The following is a 15,967-nucleotide window of genomic DNA, read 5'->3' as shown; positions in this document are numbered from 1 at the left end:
GTGATGCGCAAGTGATACCAGACGACTGGACTTGTCCTTTACGAACCGCAGGCAATAGAACAACGGCGCGTAGCTATATGAGACGAGAAAGAGCACGACACCGACAGCGTTGTGTTGACGGATAGATACATTGAAGGAGCGTGCGAATGGAGAGCCAGCTAGGCTGAATTAGGGACCTGCGAAATCCTGTCTCGAGGCGATCAAACCGATCGCAGGTTGAAAATCCCTACCTTTCCACTCCACGACATAACTCCGTAGTGGTTGGAGGAGCTCCGAAATAACTCCACCTGGCCCCTTGTCAAACGCTGTCTTCCACGGGTATCTGTTCATTCTCGTTTTCTTCCCTTCTACTTGCCTTCCTCTTAATATTCAAATTTTCCACCCCAAATGTAAATGCCCAAGCAATGCACACCATTGCCAATGCAAATAGCAAAGTTTTCTTAATAGCTGTTGCATAGACTTGCTGTAAAACACGGAGGAGCTGTGGTGTCTGAGCAAGGCTGGGTAGATGGTGGGCACCGGCTGCGATGACGGCGGCGGGGGAGACGGCGGTCGTGCGGCGGGAGACTTCGGAGGTGAGTTTGTTAAGGAAGAGGGTTTGCCCAATGGTAAGACCGATTGCGCTGATTGTGGTTAGCAAGGGCGATTGCTAAGAGGAGGAGGAACTTACGCTCCCAGTTGGTAGGCAAATTGGGCTATTGCTGTGAGTAGTGTTAGTATGTGCTGAATAGACTAAGGTTGGTGTGGCTTACCATTACCCGTTGGAACGTCTTCCTCTCTGTTCGCCACTATTAGAATTTCTTAAGGGCTCGTTTCTTCTGTCACGAACTTACCTGAGGACCACTTGTATAGCAGTATACGGAAGATTGACGCCAATCCCATTCCCAATCCCCTCAATCACCATGTAAGCCGCCCACTTGAGCGTAGACGTGTCTGCATCAAGCGTGATCAATAGCCCGGATCCTACGATCTGGATCGCGGTTCCTACTATTAAGTACGGCACCTTGAGTCGATTAGCGATCATTGCTATAGAGGGCAGTTTATCTCACGTAATAGCCCCACTGCGTAGTCACTGCACCCGCAACGACAATGAAGACGATTTGAGGGAGGGCTAAGGCCATGAACTCAAGACCACTTTTCGTCGGTGAAGAGCCTTTGACTGATTGGAGATAGATTGGGAGATAGTAGCCGTACTGCATCCATTTAGTACAGAACATTGAACTTGTTATAGGCAACGAAACTTACAACATATGCCGGCATAGCACTAGTAAACAAAAACAACGACCCGAAAAGAATGGATCTCTGCTTCAGTACGCGCAAAGGCGTAGTAGCATCTTCGCCCATCTTATACTGCAGAAAACAGAACACGGAAAGAAGTAGTCCTGAGCCGACGAATAGGCCAATCACCGTTGAAGAGTTCCATGGTCGGGATTGGCCTCCCCATTGAAGGGCCAGGAAGAAACAGACTGTAGCTGCAATGATTGCTATAGCGCCAACTGGGTCGAGCTTTGACAGTTGGCGTGTCAGGCTTTGTGATTGGCGTTTCTCGTTCTTGAAGCTGGGATTGAAGAAGATGAGGACGAGGATGAAGGTTACGGCGCCGATGGGGACGTTACTAGACTGTGTCAGCCGCTACCAGAGACTAGATCGCAGGCACGTACATCCAGAAACACCATCGCCAACTGATGTTTTGTGTGAATGCACCCCCAAGCACAGGTCCAATGCAGACGCTGATACCCCAAACGCTAATCACAATCCCAAGATAGAGGGGCCTCTTTTCCAGTGGTACCGTATTCGTGATGATATTTAGAGCGCCTTGGAAGAGGCCCGCAGCCCCGCAGCCCGCGATAGCACGGCCAAGGATGAAGACTGTTGATTTTGGAGCGACAGCGCAGATAATGGAGCCGACTGCAGACGCATTAGCAACATAGCCATGACCAGCGCATCTCTAGCTACTCCGGACAACTTGCCTTCAAAGACCGCCACACACACAAGATATGTCGCCTTAGCGCTATATAACTTGTACACTCTCCCAAACGAAGGTTGAATAGCCGTAAGTGTAATAAGATACGCGCTTCCATACCATGCGATATCATCCAGCGAGCGAAACTGCGATGTTATCGTTGGAATCGCTATTCCGACGATCAAAGTATCGAGCGCAACTAGAAATGTTCCCAGAGCGAGAGAGAACGTTATGATGGCGAGGTTCCAGGTTTTGGGGTAGTTGGGCGCGATTGCGGAGTCAAGGGGCGAGGAGGTGGAGCACTTGCTTGGTGCGTCAGTCGTTGGAACAGGCTCCGTCTTTTCGTCAGCCATCGCTTTCAGCTCTTCTGGCGTTGTACAGAACTGGAGACTCTCTGATGCGTGCGCTGTAGGTGTCGTCTGGGGCTGCGAGCCAGCTTGCATCTTGAATACCCCTTTGCGCAAAGAGCGGCAGTCAAGTTGGACTCATCATAATAGATTAGTACCTATAGATGCCTGATGTCCGCCATGAGCGCTGCCCCTGTCTTACACGATTCCAATTGGGCAATTACTGCGCACTCTCTTTCGTGCATGTCCCGTGCGCATGCGGCGTAGTGGCACCACGATGATACCTAGGTAGGGTATGTGCATTCTCCGGTTCCACAGCGTACATTGAACATATTGAAACTTCGTGGTGGCCAGGGCTTACTAGGGTTTCGCTGACTGCAGAAGCATAGGCTTACAAGGCAATTTTCGGCCCAGCCGAGTTTGTGGGGTTTTCCGGTGAGTGTAGGACGGCGCAGTGTATGGATTAATGCGTATGCAGAGTGACGGGTGGCACACCCTCAAGTTAATGCAGCGCTCGGACCTCGGACCTTCGACCTGTACACGACCACCATTGGAGATTCTGCACGAAACATTCAGCTCAAATCCCAGAAGCAGGCAATGATCTACATCATGATGATGCGGACGGAGACCGACAATATATTGCGCGGTAGGAATAAGAGACAGATATTGATGGTTAGATATCTCGCCATTCGATAGTCCAAAGAAAGCATCGAGAGGTGGGTCGATCAGAGCGTTTGAAGCTGCGCCGCTATGTAATGCACGTCGGAGGCAACTACCGTCAAATAGACAACCTTGAACCGGCCTCACGGCAGCGTGCGGCACGGCACGGAGCGCTCATCGCTCCGATACTCGCGCTCCTTCCCTCCAGCATTTGCAACTCACTAGCCTGTTCCTCAGTGGCGATGCTATCGCTAATCCCGTGTGAATACCTACGCACATGTTTCTATCCAAGGGCCATTTTTAAGTCCCTCGCATGTAACTGCACAGTAACTTGACGAGGAGAATTAGGGCGCCGAAGAGTCTTTTAAAGAGATCATACTTATTATCATATCATCGACATGTGCAACAATTGTGTCTAAGAAATGAGGAACCATGTCTATCAGCAACAGCATGCAAGCTCTTCTCACGCCCTTTCCCGCACTGAGAACATCTCCCCACCGCAAAGCCTTCAAGGCAAATCTTGCCGCTTGGTAGCCATTGCCTTCGCCTCCTTCAACTGCGCATGATAATCGTCATTCACACTATCCAACTCATTATAGCTTTCCAGCTGATAGCTTTGCTGAGGCTGGCTTCTATGCGCCTTCCTAATAAAACTCCTGAGACCCGTCATAGTCGGCTTCGGGATCGTGAGATGTATCTCATCGGACTTTTCACGGTGGTCGGAGTCGTTGTTCTGGCCTTGACTTATGCCATCAGAACGACGCGTGCGGAAGTAGCGCACGAGACTGATGTACGAGTTGCTCTTCGCGACCCGCTTGAGAAAAACGAAGAGGACGGGTAGACAGCTACAAATAAGACCGACGTTGAGTTCTATGATTCTGATAGAACCGCTATTAGCGGCGCTTTGGCAGGAGATGGGGAGAAGGTTACCCTAGAGAGTATGCAGTTATCGTATCCCAGAGCGGGTCCTGAGAGGGTCGGGCTTGAAAACGGTATACGGTCCCCACGATGGAGCAGATGCAAGCGCTGTTTTGATCAGCGCATGTTTCATGGACTCCAAAAGCGGGCACTCACCTCAAACCAGTCAGGAAGATTCCAGAGACACCTAACTTTCTTCCCAGCGGTAAGTGCAAACCCACAACAAGGTGCATGGGAATCAAGAGAATGTAGAAGTCGGACACTATGCCGAAGACTCCAACCACAGCCGTGATATTGAGCAGGGCCGTTGTCTTGGCCGCGCTTTTGGTCATCGCCCATTGCTCAGGGTGGCCTGGAGGAGGCACATAGACGATGATGGAGGCAATGGCAAAGGCGACGTAGGCGAGAGCTACAACCACAATGCCCACCCATATCATGATGTTCGCGCGATAGCTCGGGTGGAATATCCGGAGGTAGAGGACTAGAAGTGTTATCTTGGTGAAGAGGGCGGCGAGGCTGTAGAGCGTCTGGGACCCAAGATTGCTCTGTGCGCATCAATCAGCTTGCGTGGAAAGAAGCAGTCTCTTTGCGCTTACTTTTTGGAAAGGGGCGCCGATGGATGCAAGTGAGACATCCCAAACATGTTCTCCAAGAGGACCATCGAGCACTGTATGAGTCAAAAAGATCGCCCGCGTTAAGTAGCTAAGCCTGACGGAGACTCACTGTAGTATAGAACGCCACAATACCCTCCAATGCATATCTTGAGTCACGGTCAGACAGCCCGTAACTACATCCTTGGCTCATATACTGACCGCTGAAATAATGGCGAGAACTATTGCTGTCAGTAGAGCGTAGCTAGTCTCAGATTATAGGCTTACAATCATCGGCCCCAAAGCCTCTTGTGACCCGCGCTCGGGTGTAAAGACGCATAACTAAGAAGACGAACATGATGGGCAAGGACACATACATGACCGTCTTCGTTTGGCCCTCTCGAGACGGCGGGTTGATTAGGTTTGAAGTTGTGCCGTTGGGTGGTACTCCAGCGGGAATGTGAGGCAGCATCTCGGGGGGGATTGAGCTGAGGTCCATCGTGGCGGCGATTTCAAAATCGATGGCTCAAGCGATAAATCAAAGAAACTCACTTTCGCACGCGAAAAGCGAGTAGCGAGTGAAGATGTCGACTAAAGCAAAGTTGGGCTTGCGTTGGAATAGATAGGGGAGGGGTCGAAGGATAGAGCAGACTTCAGCCTCGCGCAAGATATTATCCTTGACCCTGACATGCACTGTGCCGCATCATAAGCTCTTTGGGGGGTAAGCAGAGTAATCAAGCTGCTCGCTTCTCGGGACGGAGGGACGTTGCCCAGGCGCTGTGGCCCGAGCTGCGGGTCGACGCGCTGCAGTCTTTTCCTTGCGGAGTGAGGGGCTATATTGTGTCGTATGTAATCGGAGTCAGACTTGAACCAGAGTGTGGGTGCCATGGGGGCGAAATGTGGCGAGTTGAAAAGCGCTCGTAGAGCTCTTCGTGTAACGACATCGGGATGCTGGACCGTATGTGACATGAATGGAGCCACACACGATCCACATGAGAATACCCTAGTAATCCCTATCCTTCTCCTCCGGACATATAAATGAAAACGCGAACTTACAGTCCTACCGGCAAATCCAAACACTCTGTCGATTACATACCGACATTCTTTCTCTGCCACGTCTCTTCGTCCGCCATGCACTCGTCCACCGCGACCCCGAGGAACATTCTCGTTGGTTCGACTTCGACGCTAATGATGACCACCTCTCTCGTAAGCATTGTGGCCTTCATCGCCCTGATGAATCTTGCCAGACGCCTTCCTCCAGTCATGAAGGCACTCGGAGTCGGCATCTCAGCTACTCGGGTGCCGATCGCAGGTAGGAAGTCATCCTCCGAGCTCTAACACGGAACATACATAGCTAACGGACTATCTTTTACCAATAGAATATCATTGAAAAGCGGAGTGTTTGAAACGGTCAGAGTGTGGCTGCCAGGTGATCGCTCGGGAAGGATTGAGGAATGCATGGGGGGCGGCCCGGGACGCCAAACTCTTCTGCGCCAGCCCAAAGCGCTTAGCGCCGTGTATGGCTAGCAAGTATGATAGTCGGCGCGGAGGTTGGGCCTCCGCACATTTCATGAAATGAGTTCTGGCTTCAAGCTTTGGATACCTCAATAAAAAGGAATGCATGTGTGGCACAGCTCTCCTTGTGCGTTTTAGTAAACAGATATCTTTCTAAATCCGGTGGGCTGGCAGCAAACTCACAGCATGAACTCCCACCAGTGCAAGAACTAAAATCACTGTGAGAATCGGAGACCGATAATAAATGATGCAGAGCGCGTTGCAGCCCAAGTGGCGAGGATCAGCCTGCAGGGATTTTCAAGGCCGGTCTTCTAAGCTTATTTACGCTATGTAGCCTTGTCTAGCCCTGTACACATATCCGTATTTGGACCCACGCACTGCGAAGGAACGTACAGTCTACGTGTATCAATGTAAGAGGGGAGCAGCCCAGAGGATGAGAGTCCAAGAAATCGTTTGAGCGTGCCACAATGACGATCCATTACTTGATATGGAACATATCCTATGATAGCATAGACAAGTGACCTCACGAGGATCCTCACATTTTCCTCGCATGGGATGCCTGCCATGAGCTCGCTGAAATGGATTTCCGCATTCAGAGCAGTTACTCTGCCTTTGAGTCCACAAGCTCGACCCGGCATGGATACCCATCTGAAGGATGCGTGCCTGCCTTCTCTGTCTGATATACTCTATCATCGTAAACAGTGTTCGGCTCTTCCTTTCCAAACTGTCGAATCATCTTCGTCCAAAAGCCCGCTTGTTGTGCCTGGATCTGATCCCAATCCTCGTACGCGGGCTTGAAGTGGAAATTCCTGGCCGTCATGACCAAGACCGTACGGATCTCAGTGAGGGATAGTTCTTGGCCGATGCAGCGCCGAGGACCAATGTCAAATGGTCGATACGCACCAGATGGGGGATACAGCTCATGACCAGGCTCTACCAGCCACCGCTCCGGAATGAACTCATTGGGCTTAAGCCAGATCCGGGGATTCATATGGATGGGCTGATGGACCAGAATAATGTTCAACCCTTCGGTAGGAAGTATCTTCCCGTTGAGTGCTGGCAGTGTGGCTTCCGAGGTTCCCAGACGCATGTTGGCTCCAGGTGGATACAACCGCAAAGTCTCCTTGACGAAAGCTAGAGTATATCGACACTGATTCAGTAGGGCGGGCTGCGCCTTTAAGACTTCGGCTGTCTTAGAGACGTCCGCGCCGAAGATGCTATCATGCTCCTTCCGCAGCTGAGAGCATGGCTCCGGGTACTTTGACATGAGATGAAGGGCGAATACGATCGTCGCCGAGGTGGTATCATTTCCTGCGAAAAGGAAGAGCCGAATGTGGTTGGAGACAATTGCCGCAAAGTCCTTGTCCAACGTGGCTGTCTCTAAGATGTTGCTGTCTTTGCTCTCATCGATGTAGTCTTCCAGTGCAAGAGAAATGACAGAGAGCGGACGTTTCAACTTGCGGGGAGCTGCACCCGACGTCTTCCGCTCAGCCTTCAACTCTTCGAAGCGGCGCTGCAATTCCTTGTTTATGTAGTTCACCATTTTGCGGCCGTAGTACCTTTGGACGATGGGACGTATTGGGTTTAGTAAGATGCGCGGGTCCCAAAATGAATGCCATCGCGTAATAGTGTTGATGGCCGTCGGAATGATGTGCTCGTGGCGTTGGTAGTTGATATCGGAATCTAGTGTAACCTTCATAATAACGTCGAAGGTCAGGCGCGTCGCATAATCATCCAACGAGAAGATGCCTTTTCCAACGTTGGCACGGAGTTTGTCGCAAAAGACTTGCGCACAGTCCACAATGAATGGGACATGGTTCATCAGGCTCTGCGCGCTGAATCCAGGGTTAAGCAGAGCTCGCCATTTCTTCCAGTCGCTGTTGTTGAAGGAGAGAATGCTTGGTCCACCTACTATGGGCTCCACTGAAGTCCCTGCCTTTGGTGGCTTTGGGAGGTTGTATTTCTGGGTTGCAAGATTGGCCGCCTCCGGATTGAAGCACACAATTGAAGAGGGGTAGCTTGGCCATAGATCCATGAGGAACATTTCAGTGTCCGCGAATTCTTTGCTGAGCTCTCGCATGGGGATGCCGATATTCGCCAAAGGAGGGAAGCGGCTGGTGTAGCGGAAGAGGACGAGTGAGTGACCGAAGAACCAGCTCCAGCCATCTGGCATGGGCTATAGCATCGTCAGCGTTTCTCAATAGAAGAGATAGAATGGCACCTACAAAGCCTTGCTTGCGTAACTTACTGATGCGGGCGCGGTGTTGGTACGTCATGGAGACAAGATAGGCCATGCCAGTCGCTGCAAGCGCCGCGACGGCGACGATGGTGGTCTGCGAAACCATGGCGTCTGGAGCGCGTGTGTATTGCACGGGTGAAAAGTCTGCCGCTCAAAGGTAGGGAGCGTGGTGTTTGCGAAGTCGAATGAAGCAGGTGGGCTGCGCGATAACTCCTGAAAATGCCAAGCCATTCATGTGCGGCACGGGCAACAGTAGGCAAACGTCCATTTCAATATGCCTGCCACTCAATAAGGCCTTGTACTACCCGACACCCGGGGGACTGGTACAGCTGCCGCCCCTTTTTAGCCGACCGGAAAACGCCCGGGCCGCACAGCAGCGCATCTCGCGTGTCACGGAGTCATTCAGAAGGCTTACAAGCTATGCCGAATGCGGACTGCGAGGTGAATGAACGATATCAGGGGAATGCTTAACATCGCAATTGGCCTGTACGTGAGTATGCCCGCATCTCCTGTCTTCACTCGCCGCCTCCTTACTGCAAGTCCGTCTGTATCGTGATCTATCAAAAGCTAGCGTCATTAATGTGAGTCAACCGACCACACCATTTCAGAAGGACAGGGATTCGCGGGCTCCGGTACATGCAGTTCAGCGGCCTCTCCGGTCGACTGTCAGATGCAATACCAAAGCTCCAGGTGAGAGAATAGATATCTGGGGATCAGCTCGCCTTGCTCTTCAAGTTTCCACTTCGCCAGCATCCACTTGAGTGCAAGTGCGCAAGTCCGGTGTCCTCGCTCTATCACCATGTTGCAAAACCTCCTCCAAGGCCTCGCTTCTATCCTCACGCATCGTTCCGGTGACGTATTCACCGTCCTCCTCGTTGTTTCTGTGCTATGGAGGGCGACCGTTGTTCTCCGAATCTACTCTAGTCGTCCTGTAGGCACTGCCTTTCCAGCATAAGATCAGGGACTCACGAAGCTGCAGCGGCATATACCCATCGAAGCGAAGCCTTATCCATTCCGGCGATGGTTCAAAGATTTCGACTTCATCTTGGATGGCTCGACGCAGATCTTGAAAGCCTATAAAAAGCTTGGTGCTGGCTTGACCTTTGCCATACCATCCATGGGCGAATACCAAATTCTTGCAAGCGATCCCAGGGATATTGAGGCCATATGCAACGCCAGCGAGGAAACCTTATCCTTCCATGAGGCAATGACTGATGTTCGCAATCTTATCGTAAGCCAGGTTGCTATGCTGACGATCATTTAGCGATTGAAGCACTATTACACCATCTACCGATTCAAGTATGGCGAACCGGACCCGAATGACAGCATTCCGAAGCGTGTCGTAAAGGTCCTTCTCCGGATGCAGCTAGACGCGCTTAGGCCAACCATTGACGAAAAGATTCGTAAAGCAGTGGACGCTCAGTTTGAAACCGCAGCAGCGCTGAAGGATGGTATGTCTTGAGAAGTACTTTGACACTATTCTCGTAAGCTAATCCCCTTAAAAGACTGGAGAGCCCTACCTACCTTCTTCTTCGCAAAGTCCGTGGTAGAGGAGTTGAATGCCAGGGTCATCCTTGGAGAAGAGATCGGTAAGCGTCCTCTGTGACACTGAATTTGTTGGATTAGGTTTGACCACTGGTAGGAAACAAGCGCGAATGCATCGATGCAGCGCTTCGCTATGTCGGGGACGTTGTTTTTGCGGCCGAAGTCGCCCGGCAATTTCCGGCTTTTCTTACTCCGTAAGTGAGATATACGTGCCGCTCAAACTCACTAACGAGTTATAGCATCATTGCACCTGCGATAATGCGATGGAGCGGCGCAATGAATAAGCTCGTCGACCTCATCAGTCCTGTGGTGGAAGAACGCAAACGTCTTCAAGCTGCCGGCGTGCCCGACCTCTCGAAGAAATATGTGCGTATCTGCCTACCGCCGGCTTTCGGCCCTTCAACCGGGCACGCTGATTCGGCCTTCAGGCGGATTGTATCCAATGGACCGTGGAGTCATCGAAGACACCAGCCCAGCGGGAGACTCCACGTTTGGTAGCGGTTCTTATTGGGTTACTCCTCGCATCCTCTCATCAAATGTCATTGGTAAGTACAACACGCACGTCGTATGTTGCAGGGTCAAGAGGGATACTGACTCACCTGTAGACTCTGACTTACGTCTTGTATGCGCTTTGTGACCATCCAGAGTACATAATCGAGTTGCGACGTGAAATTGAAGAAGGATTCGACGCCCGACCCGGGTCGAGCAACCCTTTCAAGAAGCTATACCTTCTTGAGAGTTTCCTTCTTGAAGTTGCTCGACTCAATCCGCCAGATGCCCGTAAGAAATTCTTGAACCCAAAACTGCTGAAGCGCTTGCTGACAGCATCCAGTGGTCGTTCAGCGCAAGGTCAAAAAGCCGATCCTACTGCCTAGCGGGGCTTTCATTCCTGCGAATAATCTGGTGGCCGTTCCACAGCAAGCCTTGGCCCGCAACTCCGCCGTGTTCTCCAATCCCGATACGTTCGACGGTCGTAGATTTCTTCCCGGTAACGACTATATTCGAGAAACCGAAGCGGTGACCAAGTTTACTGATGTCAAGTACTCTTATATGTTCTGGGGACCGCCGCGCAAGCCTTGGTGAGTGAGAGACTAAACGCGAGACGTAACAAGGCTAACAACGAAGCAGTCCGGGAAGATGGTATGTGTCGCACACACTGAAGGCGGTTGTAGTGCATCTCCTGATGAACTATGACATGAAGCTGGAACAAAAGAATGCCAAAAAGTATTTCCTTTGGACGACTGCTATCTTGCCGCGGCCGACCATAGGGATATTGCTGAGGAAAAAGAAGAATGTCGTCGATGTGGGACGGCTAGCAATGTGATAGCCCTGACTACCATCGGCTGCAGAATACCGCATAGATTTCCAGGATGAAGTGGGAGAGTATAAGGGCACTGCTCGATTAGGTTTAGATTAAGCTTAGACGGTATATGTCGATAAGTCAATAGTGTTGGCAGCCGAGTACGACCAGGCGGGTTGCTCATGTTTCTTCGTTTTTAGAAGTCTGATTAGCGAATAGAAGGTAGAGACCACATGAAGAGATACTAGAGCAGACTTCAGGCGCCGTTTAAGGTGTAATGCGACCTCTATGATGCACACAACAGTCGATATGCGTATTGCACCCCTGAGCATGCCATTTTCGCAACATGGTCCTCGGGAAATGGACCGTAGCCTGACAGCCAGCGTGAGCCGATCTCCTGTTGCCTGGCCCGGAATGCTGTCGAAGCTGCAAGCAAGGGAGGGGTTGCTAACGGTGGGCCAGTCGCAGTGATCTTGTCATCCGAGTCACTTGAGACGAAGGATCTTGACGTCGCCCAGCATTTGGCGGTGGACAAGATGGGAAGCGACAGAATGGAAGTGGGTGAGAGGACTGAGAAGAGCGAGCCAGGACCACGCGTAATTGGATACCGCGTTAGTAAGCTCGTGAAGTGCGCAGGCGCGCTGTGAATGGCTCGTTAAGCGAGCCACCTTCTTGGTTGCCATTCAAGGCCGGCAAACCTCCTCCCACTACCCAGGTACATAGTTCATGTCGTTGACACCGCAGCAAAGTCCAGACTATGCTGCATTGATTCTGACCTCCCACGATCGGACGACATCACTGCTTCAAGTCGAGCCCACCCCACCCACTTACGGCGGTAATAGCTCGGCGCTAGATCCGGGAATAGCCTGCAACAGCTGTTGAGATACGTGAAGGAGAAGGCGCGCAAGCAGTAGGAGAGGACGCCTGTCTCCGCATAGATTTGCCGGCACAATCGCAGCAGGCTGAAGCCGTGATCCTCTAGCATCTAGAACTAAGCTCGGCAGATAATAGAGCAGCTGGAGAGCAGAAAAGGCTCGCGGCTCGTCGCGCAGAGCACCGCGTCCTGGCAGAATATCGGCGTCCGGCGACGATGCCCTCGAGACATTTTCCAGCACCAGGCCCAGACGGTCACTTGCTCCTGACTCGAGTGTGGGATGGCTCTGCAGAGAGCGATGGGTGCGTCGGAGGGGACCGGCTCACGTGCCTCAGCGTCCAGGTTGGCCAATCACACGGCCAGCTCGCAGCTTATCAGCAACTTCTCATGTTAAGCTTTTAGCAAAAGCATGCGCCCGCAGCCCAGAAGGCCTCGAGTTTCCCACCCCAACCACCCGCCGTCGTGGAGACGTGACGATACCCCCGGAGCGAAACGAAGCTGTCGGCCGCCTCCAGCGGCGGTGGCTGCCCATCGGGCCTTGACAGCTGGCCTTGGACGCAGACTAGGTCCCTGCGGATGAGAAATTGCGTATCGTGGGCATTGGCAAAGATAAACATCTATCGGTGCAACAGCGGGTATAAAGCGCATTGCAGCTGTCAGTCGTCATAGCCCGCATCCAGCAGCTCTGCATCGACTTTGCGGCAGCACCTCATTCGGCGATCTACATATCTGCCTGCGCCAGATCCCCGCAATTGGGAAGCCATTCAAAAAAGCACACCCGTCCCTAGCATCTTCTAGCGCACGCGAGCAGATCTGCCTCACAGGCTCCCGCCCATACATCTGGGTATATTAAGCGATCTATCCAGCCATCGACTTGGTCTGCCTCGTCATATTATCGAGATCGCGTCACATTCCTTATCAGCACCCGGTCGATCAAGATTGCGCCGCTGAGATAGGCTCAGGCGCATGAACAGTTGAAATACCCGGACAGGTTCCACCAAACCCTGGTCAAAAGTGACTTCGAAGAACATCAGCAGCTACCCACTATGTCTGAAGCGGATCGCATTGGACCCGACTACCACCCCAAGCGCAGCTTTGGAGAGAAGTGTCGCCGCTTCGTGAAGGCCTTCACCACCAAGTAAGCCATCTATATGCTCTCCTCTAGGGACTTGCAGCTGATAGGACAGGGATGGCCTCATCGGCACATACGACTATGCATTCCTCTTCAAGCCGAACCTGCCCTTCATGAAGAAGGAGCGGCGAGCGGCGCCCTTCTTCGGCCTCCATGACAAGATGCCCGTACTCCTGGCTCTGCTTCTCGGCTTCCAGCATGCCCTGTCCATGCTGGCAGGTGTCATCACGCCGCCTATCATTCTCTCGAGCGCCGCTCATCTTACACCCGATGTGCAGCAATACCTGGTCTCGACCTCGTTGCTTGTCTGCGGTATCTTGTCTTCAATCCAGATCACCCGCTTCCACATCTGGCGCACTCCCTACTACATTGGAACCGGCTTGATCTCCGTCGTCGGTACATCATTCGCAACGATTCCCGTGGCCACTGGAGCTCTCACACAGATGTACGCCACTGGCTACTGCCCTTCAGCTGCGGACGGCACTCCCCTGCCTTGCCCCGACGGCTACGGCGCAATCATCGGTACCGCATGTGTGTGCGCTCTTCTCGAAATCCTCATGGCCTTCACTGCCCCAAGGATCCTCAAGCGCATCTTTCCGCCTCTGGTGACCGGTCCGACCGTCATGCTCATCGGTGTCAAGCTTATCCAGTCCGGCTTCTCGAACTGGGCGGGCGGCAGTGGAGACTGCTCGAAAAGGCCAGAGACGGGACTCTTCCAGCTGTGCCCCAATATCAACGCGCCGCATGCTCTTCCCTGGGGCAGCGCCGAGTTCATTGGCCTCGGCTTTTCAGTCTTCATTACGATCATCATCTGCGAACGTTTCGGTGCCCCTATCATGAAGTCCACAGCCGTCGTCATTGGCCTCCTTGTTGGTTGCATCATCGCTGCAGCATGTGGTTACTTCGACCGCACCAGCATCGATGCTTCGCCCGCAGCATCCTTCATCTGGGTCCACACCTTCAAGCTCTCCGTTTACGGACCAATCGTCTTACCACTATTAGCAGTGTACATGGTGCTAGCCATGGAAGCTATCGGCGACATTACCGCCACCTGCGACGTCTCCCGCCTCGAAGTCGACGGCGAGCTCTTCGACTCCCGCATTCAGGGAGGTGTGCTGGCCGATGGTCTCAACGGCATCATCGCGGGTCTCTGCACCATCACTCCCATGTCGACCTTCGCGCAGAACAACGGCGTTATTGCGCTCACGCGCTGCGCGAACCGCAAGGCGGGATACGCTTGTTGCTTCTGGCTGATTATCATGGGTATCTTTGCTAAGTTCGCGGCTGCGCTTGTTGCAATCCCGTCGGCGGTGCTTGGTGGCATGACCACGTTCCTCTTCTCTGCCGTTACGGTGTCTGGTATCAGGATTATCAGCACGATGCCGTTCACGCGCCGCAACAGGTTCATCCTCACCGCGGGCTTCACGCTAGGCTTCGGCGCTACAATGGTTCCTACGTAAGATTCCCCCTCCCTTCCCCCTCCTCTCTCTACTAACAACCCGTTTAGCTGGTTCTCCTACGTCTTCACCTACGACGGCCCCAACCGCGCCCTCCTCGGCTTCTACAACGCCATCGAGCTGGTCATGGAAACCGGTTTCGCCGTCGTTGCCTTGATCACCGTCATCCTGAACCTGATCCTGCCCGAGGAGATTGAAGACGAGGAGACACCGGAGATTACGGCGAATGAGGCGGACGACCAGCAAGATAAGGAGGAGTGGAATAGGATTCAAAGAGGCAAGAAGCTGAGTGATGAGGAGGGGAGGGATAGCAGTGAGATTGCGCCGGCAAAGGCGTAGAGAAAAGTTGTCGAGGGTTCAGTGCAGTGGACTACATTCGGCTTGGGATTGGCGAAGAAGAAGAAGGCAAAAGGGCTAGACGAGGGATGACGGGCTTATATGACTGACGGGTTGTAGATATGGCTGCGCACTTGTTACTTATGATTTTGCATACGTTGCATATACCCTCACTATTCATTCCAACGAACCATTGTTTCCAATAAATCCCCTCTCCTTCTGCTGTTACCGTCGGTTCGGCCCGTTCGTCAAGAAATCGCGTCATCTATCTACGGGCTTTTCGCACGCGCAGCCAAGTTCTCCGCCCGCCGCACCCAACAGTACTACTATATATATCTATTAGATTGTTATTGTGTATATATACAGGCGCTAGGTATAGTGCCTACACTGCGTTGCTCGCAGAGCAAGTATGGTGCAATTGTGCGGACCTCTCTCTACGATGTAGCCCCCCACGTAAAACCTAACTCAATAAACCCTATCCCAATCTATGATGTCATCGCGCTTTTCTCTTCCCTCTCTGGTTTCGTAAGGGCGAACGAAGCGACCGGAGTAGAGAAGTTGCGGCTCTACTCAGGGGCATGGCAACGAAGCTTTCGGGAATAAGTCTGCGAGGAATACAGCAACTAGCGAGGAACACAGCACAAGAGGTAGACATACTATTAGATGGCATAACACGGGTTTGATCAGGCTATTCCGCTCCATCGCCCGTCCTCTTCCTCGTAAGATATATTCAGGAGATAGACCAACTACCCAAGGAGAGATATAGAGGCAAGTTGCAGAAATGAGGACGAGCGACAGTGAGTAGGACTATTGTGCATTCCTCCAAGGCTTATATCGATAACTCAATCGAGCTTTGTTAGCATAGCATTCCGCCTCTACCTCCCTTACGACAAGCGCTTCCCCGAAGGTGATAGTATCTCACAGCAGCAGTGCTCAGCAATGAGAAGAGTCCAAAGAGCATGCAATTACAAAGCTACAATGAGTATTGTCACAGTCCCAAGCGAATAGATCCACCGCTTTGCCTCGCCTCGCCTCGCCTCGCAGGCACCCACCCGGTAGAATACAAATCGTTTCCCAGTCATGAATTCCGC

At 52.4% G+C, this 15,967-nt stretch overlaps 5 protein-coding genes across 5 annotated transcripts; 2 read left to right on the top strand and 3 right to left on the bottom strand.

Annotated features, from left to right (window-relative positions):
* Positions 1-298: 298 nt before the first annotated feature.
* On the bottom strand, positions 299-2,316 carry BU26DRAFT_534498 (permease of the major facilitator superfamily; the record flags this gene model as incomplete). The annotated part of the gene is made up of 8 exons (XM_033831220.1): positions 299-623; positions 671-701; positions 753-778; positions 834-1,003; positions 1,050-1,193; positions 1,246-1,615; positions 1,662-1,908; positions 1,971-2,316. The coding sequence occupies 8 exons, from the start codon at positions 2,314-2,316 to the stop codon at positions 299-301; spliced, it is 1,659 nt and encodes a 552-aa protein (XP_033677999.1).
* Positions 2,317-3,361: 1,045 nt separating this feature from the next.
* BU26DRAFT_609705 (uncharacterized protein) lies at positions 3,362-5,322 on the bottom strand. Its single transcript, XM_033835942.1, has 7 exons — positions 4,767-5,322; positions 4,701-4,720; positions 4,612-4,648; positions 4,485-4,555; positions 4,045-4,433; positions 3,901-3,996; positions 3,362-3,848 (listed from the first exon to the last, which is right to left on the bottom strand). Exons 1-7 carry the CDS (start codon positions 4,975-4,977, stop codon positions 3,479-3,481), a joined length of 1,194 nt encoding a protein of 397 aa, XP_033677998.1. The 5' UTR covers positions 4,978-5,322; the 3' UTR covers positions 3,362-3,478.
* A 1,272-nt stretch (positions 5,323-6,594) lies between these two features.
* Positions 6,595-8,287, bottom strand: BU26DRAFT_437734 (cytochrome P450; the record flags this gene model as incomplete). Its single annotated transcript, XM_033824255.1, has 2 exons — positions 6,595-8,169; positions 8,219-8,287. 2 exons carry the CDS (start codon positions 8,285-8,287, stop codon positions 6,595-6,597), a joined length of 1,644 nt encoding a protein of 547 aa, XP_033677997.1.
* A 451-nt stretch (positions 8,288-8,738) lies between these two features.
* Positions 8,739-11,339, top strand: BU26DRAFT_493823 (cytochrome P450). Its single transcript, XM_033826161.1, has 10 exons — positions 8,739-9,163; positions 9,212-9,448; positions 9,497-9,683; positions 9,738-9,821; positions 9,875-9,971; positions 10,017-10,143; positions 10,206-10,322; positions 10,383-10,557; positions 10,610-10,856; positions 10,906-11,339. Exons 1-10 carry the CDS (start codon positions 9,032-9,034, stop codon positions 11,099-11,101), a joined length of 1,599 nt encoding a protein of 532 aa, XP_033677996.1. The 5' UTR covers positions 8,739-9,031; the 3' UTR covers positions 11,102-11,339.
* A 1,459-nt stretch (positions 11,340-12,798) lies between these two features.
* BU26DRAFT_123787 (Xanthine/uracil permease) lies at positions 12,799-15,062 on the top strand. The gene is made up of 3 exons (XM_033819553.1): positions 12,799-13,089; positions 13,139-14,539; positions 14,591-15,062. Exons 1-3 carry the CDS (start codon positions 12,998-13,000, stop codon positions 14,877-14,879), a joined length of 1,782 nt encoding a protein of 593 aa, XP_033677995.1. The 5' UTR covers positions 12,799-12,997; the 3' UTR covers positions 14,880-15,062.
* Positions 15,063-15,967: the final 905 nt, after the last annotated feature.

The sequence above is a fragment of the Trematosphaeria pertusa genome (genome assembly GCF_010094035.1).
Source record: "Trematosphaeria pertusa strain CBS 122368 unplaced genomic scaffold BU26scaffold_18, whole genome shotgun sequence".
NCBI lineage: Eukaryota > Fungi > Ascomycota > Dothideomycetes > Pleosporales > Trematosphaeriaceae > Trematosphaeria > Trematosphaeria pertusa.
Note: the sequence above shows the minus strand (reverse complement) of the source record. Positions and strands in the feature narration are given on the sequence as shown.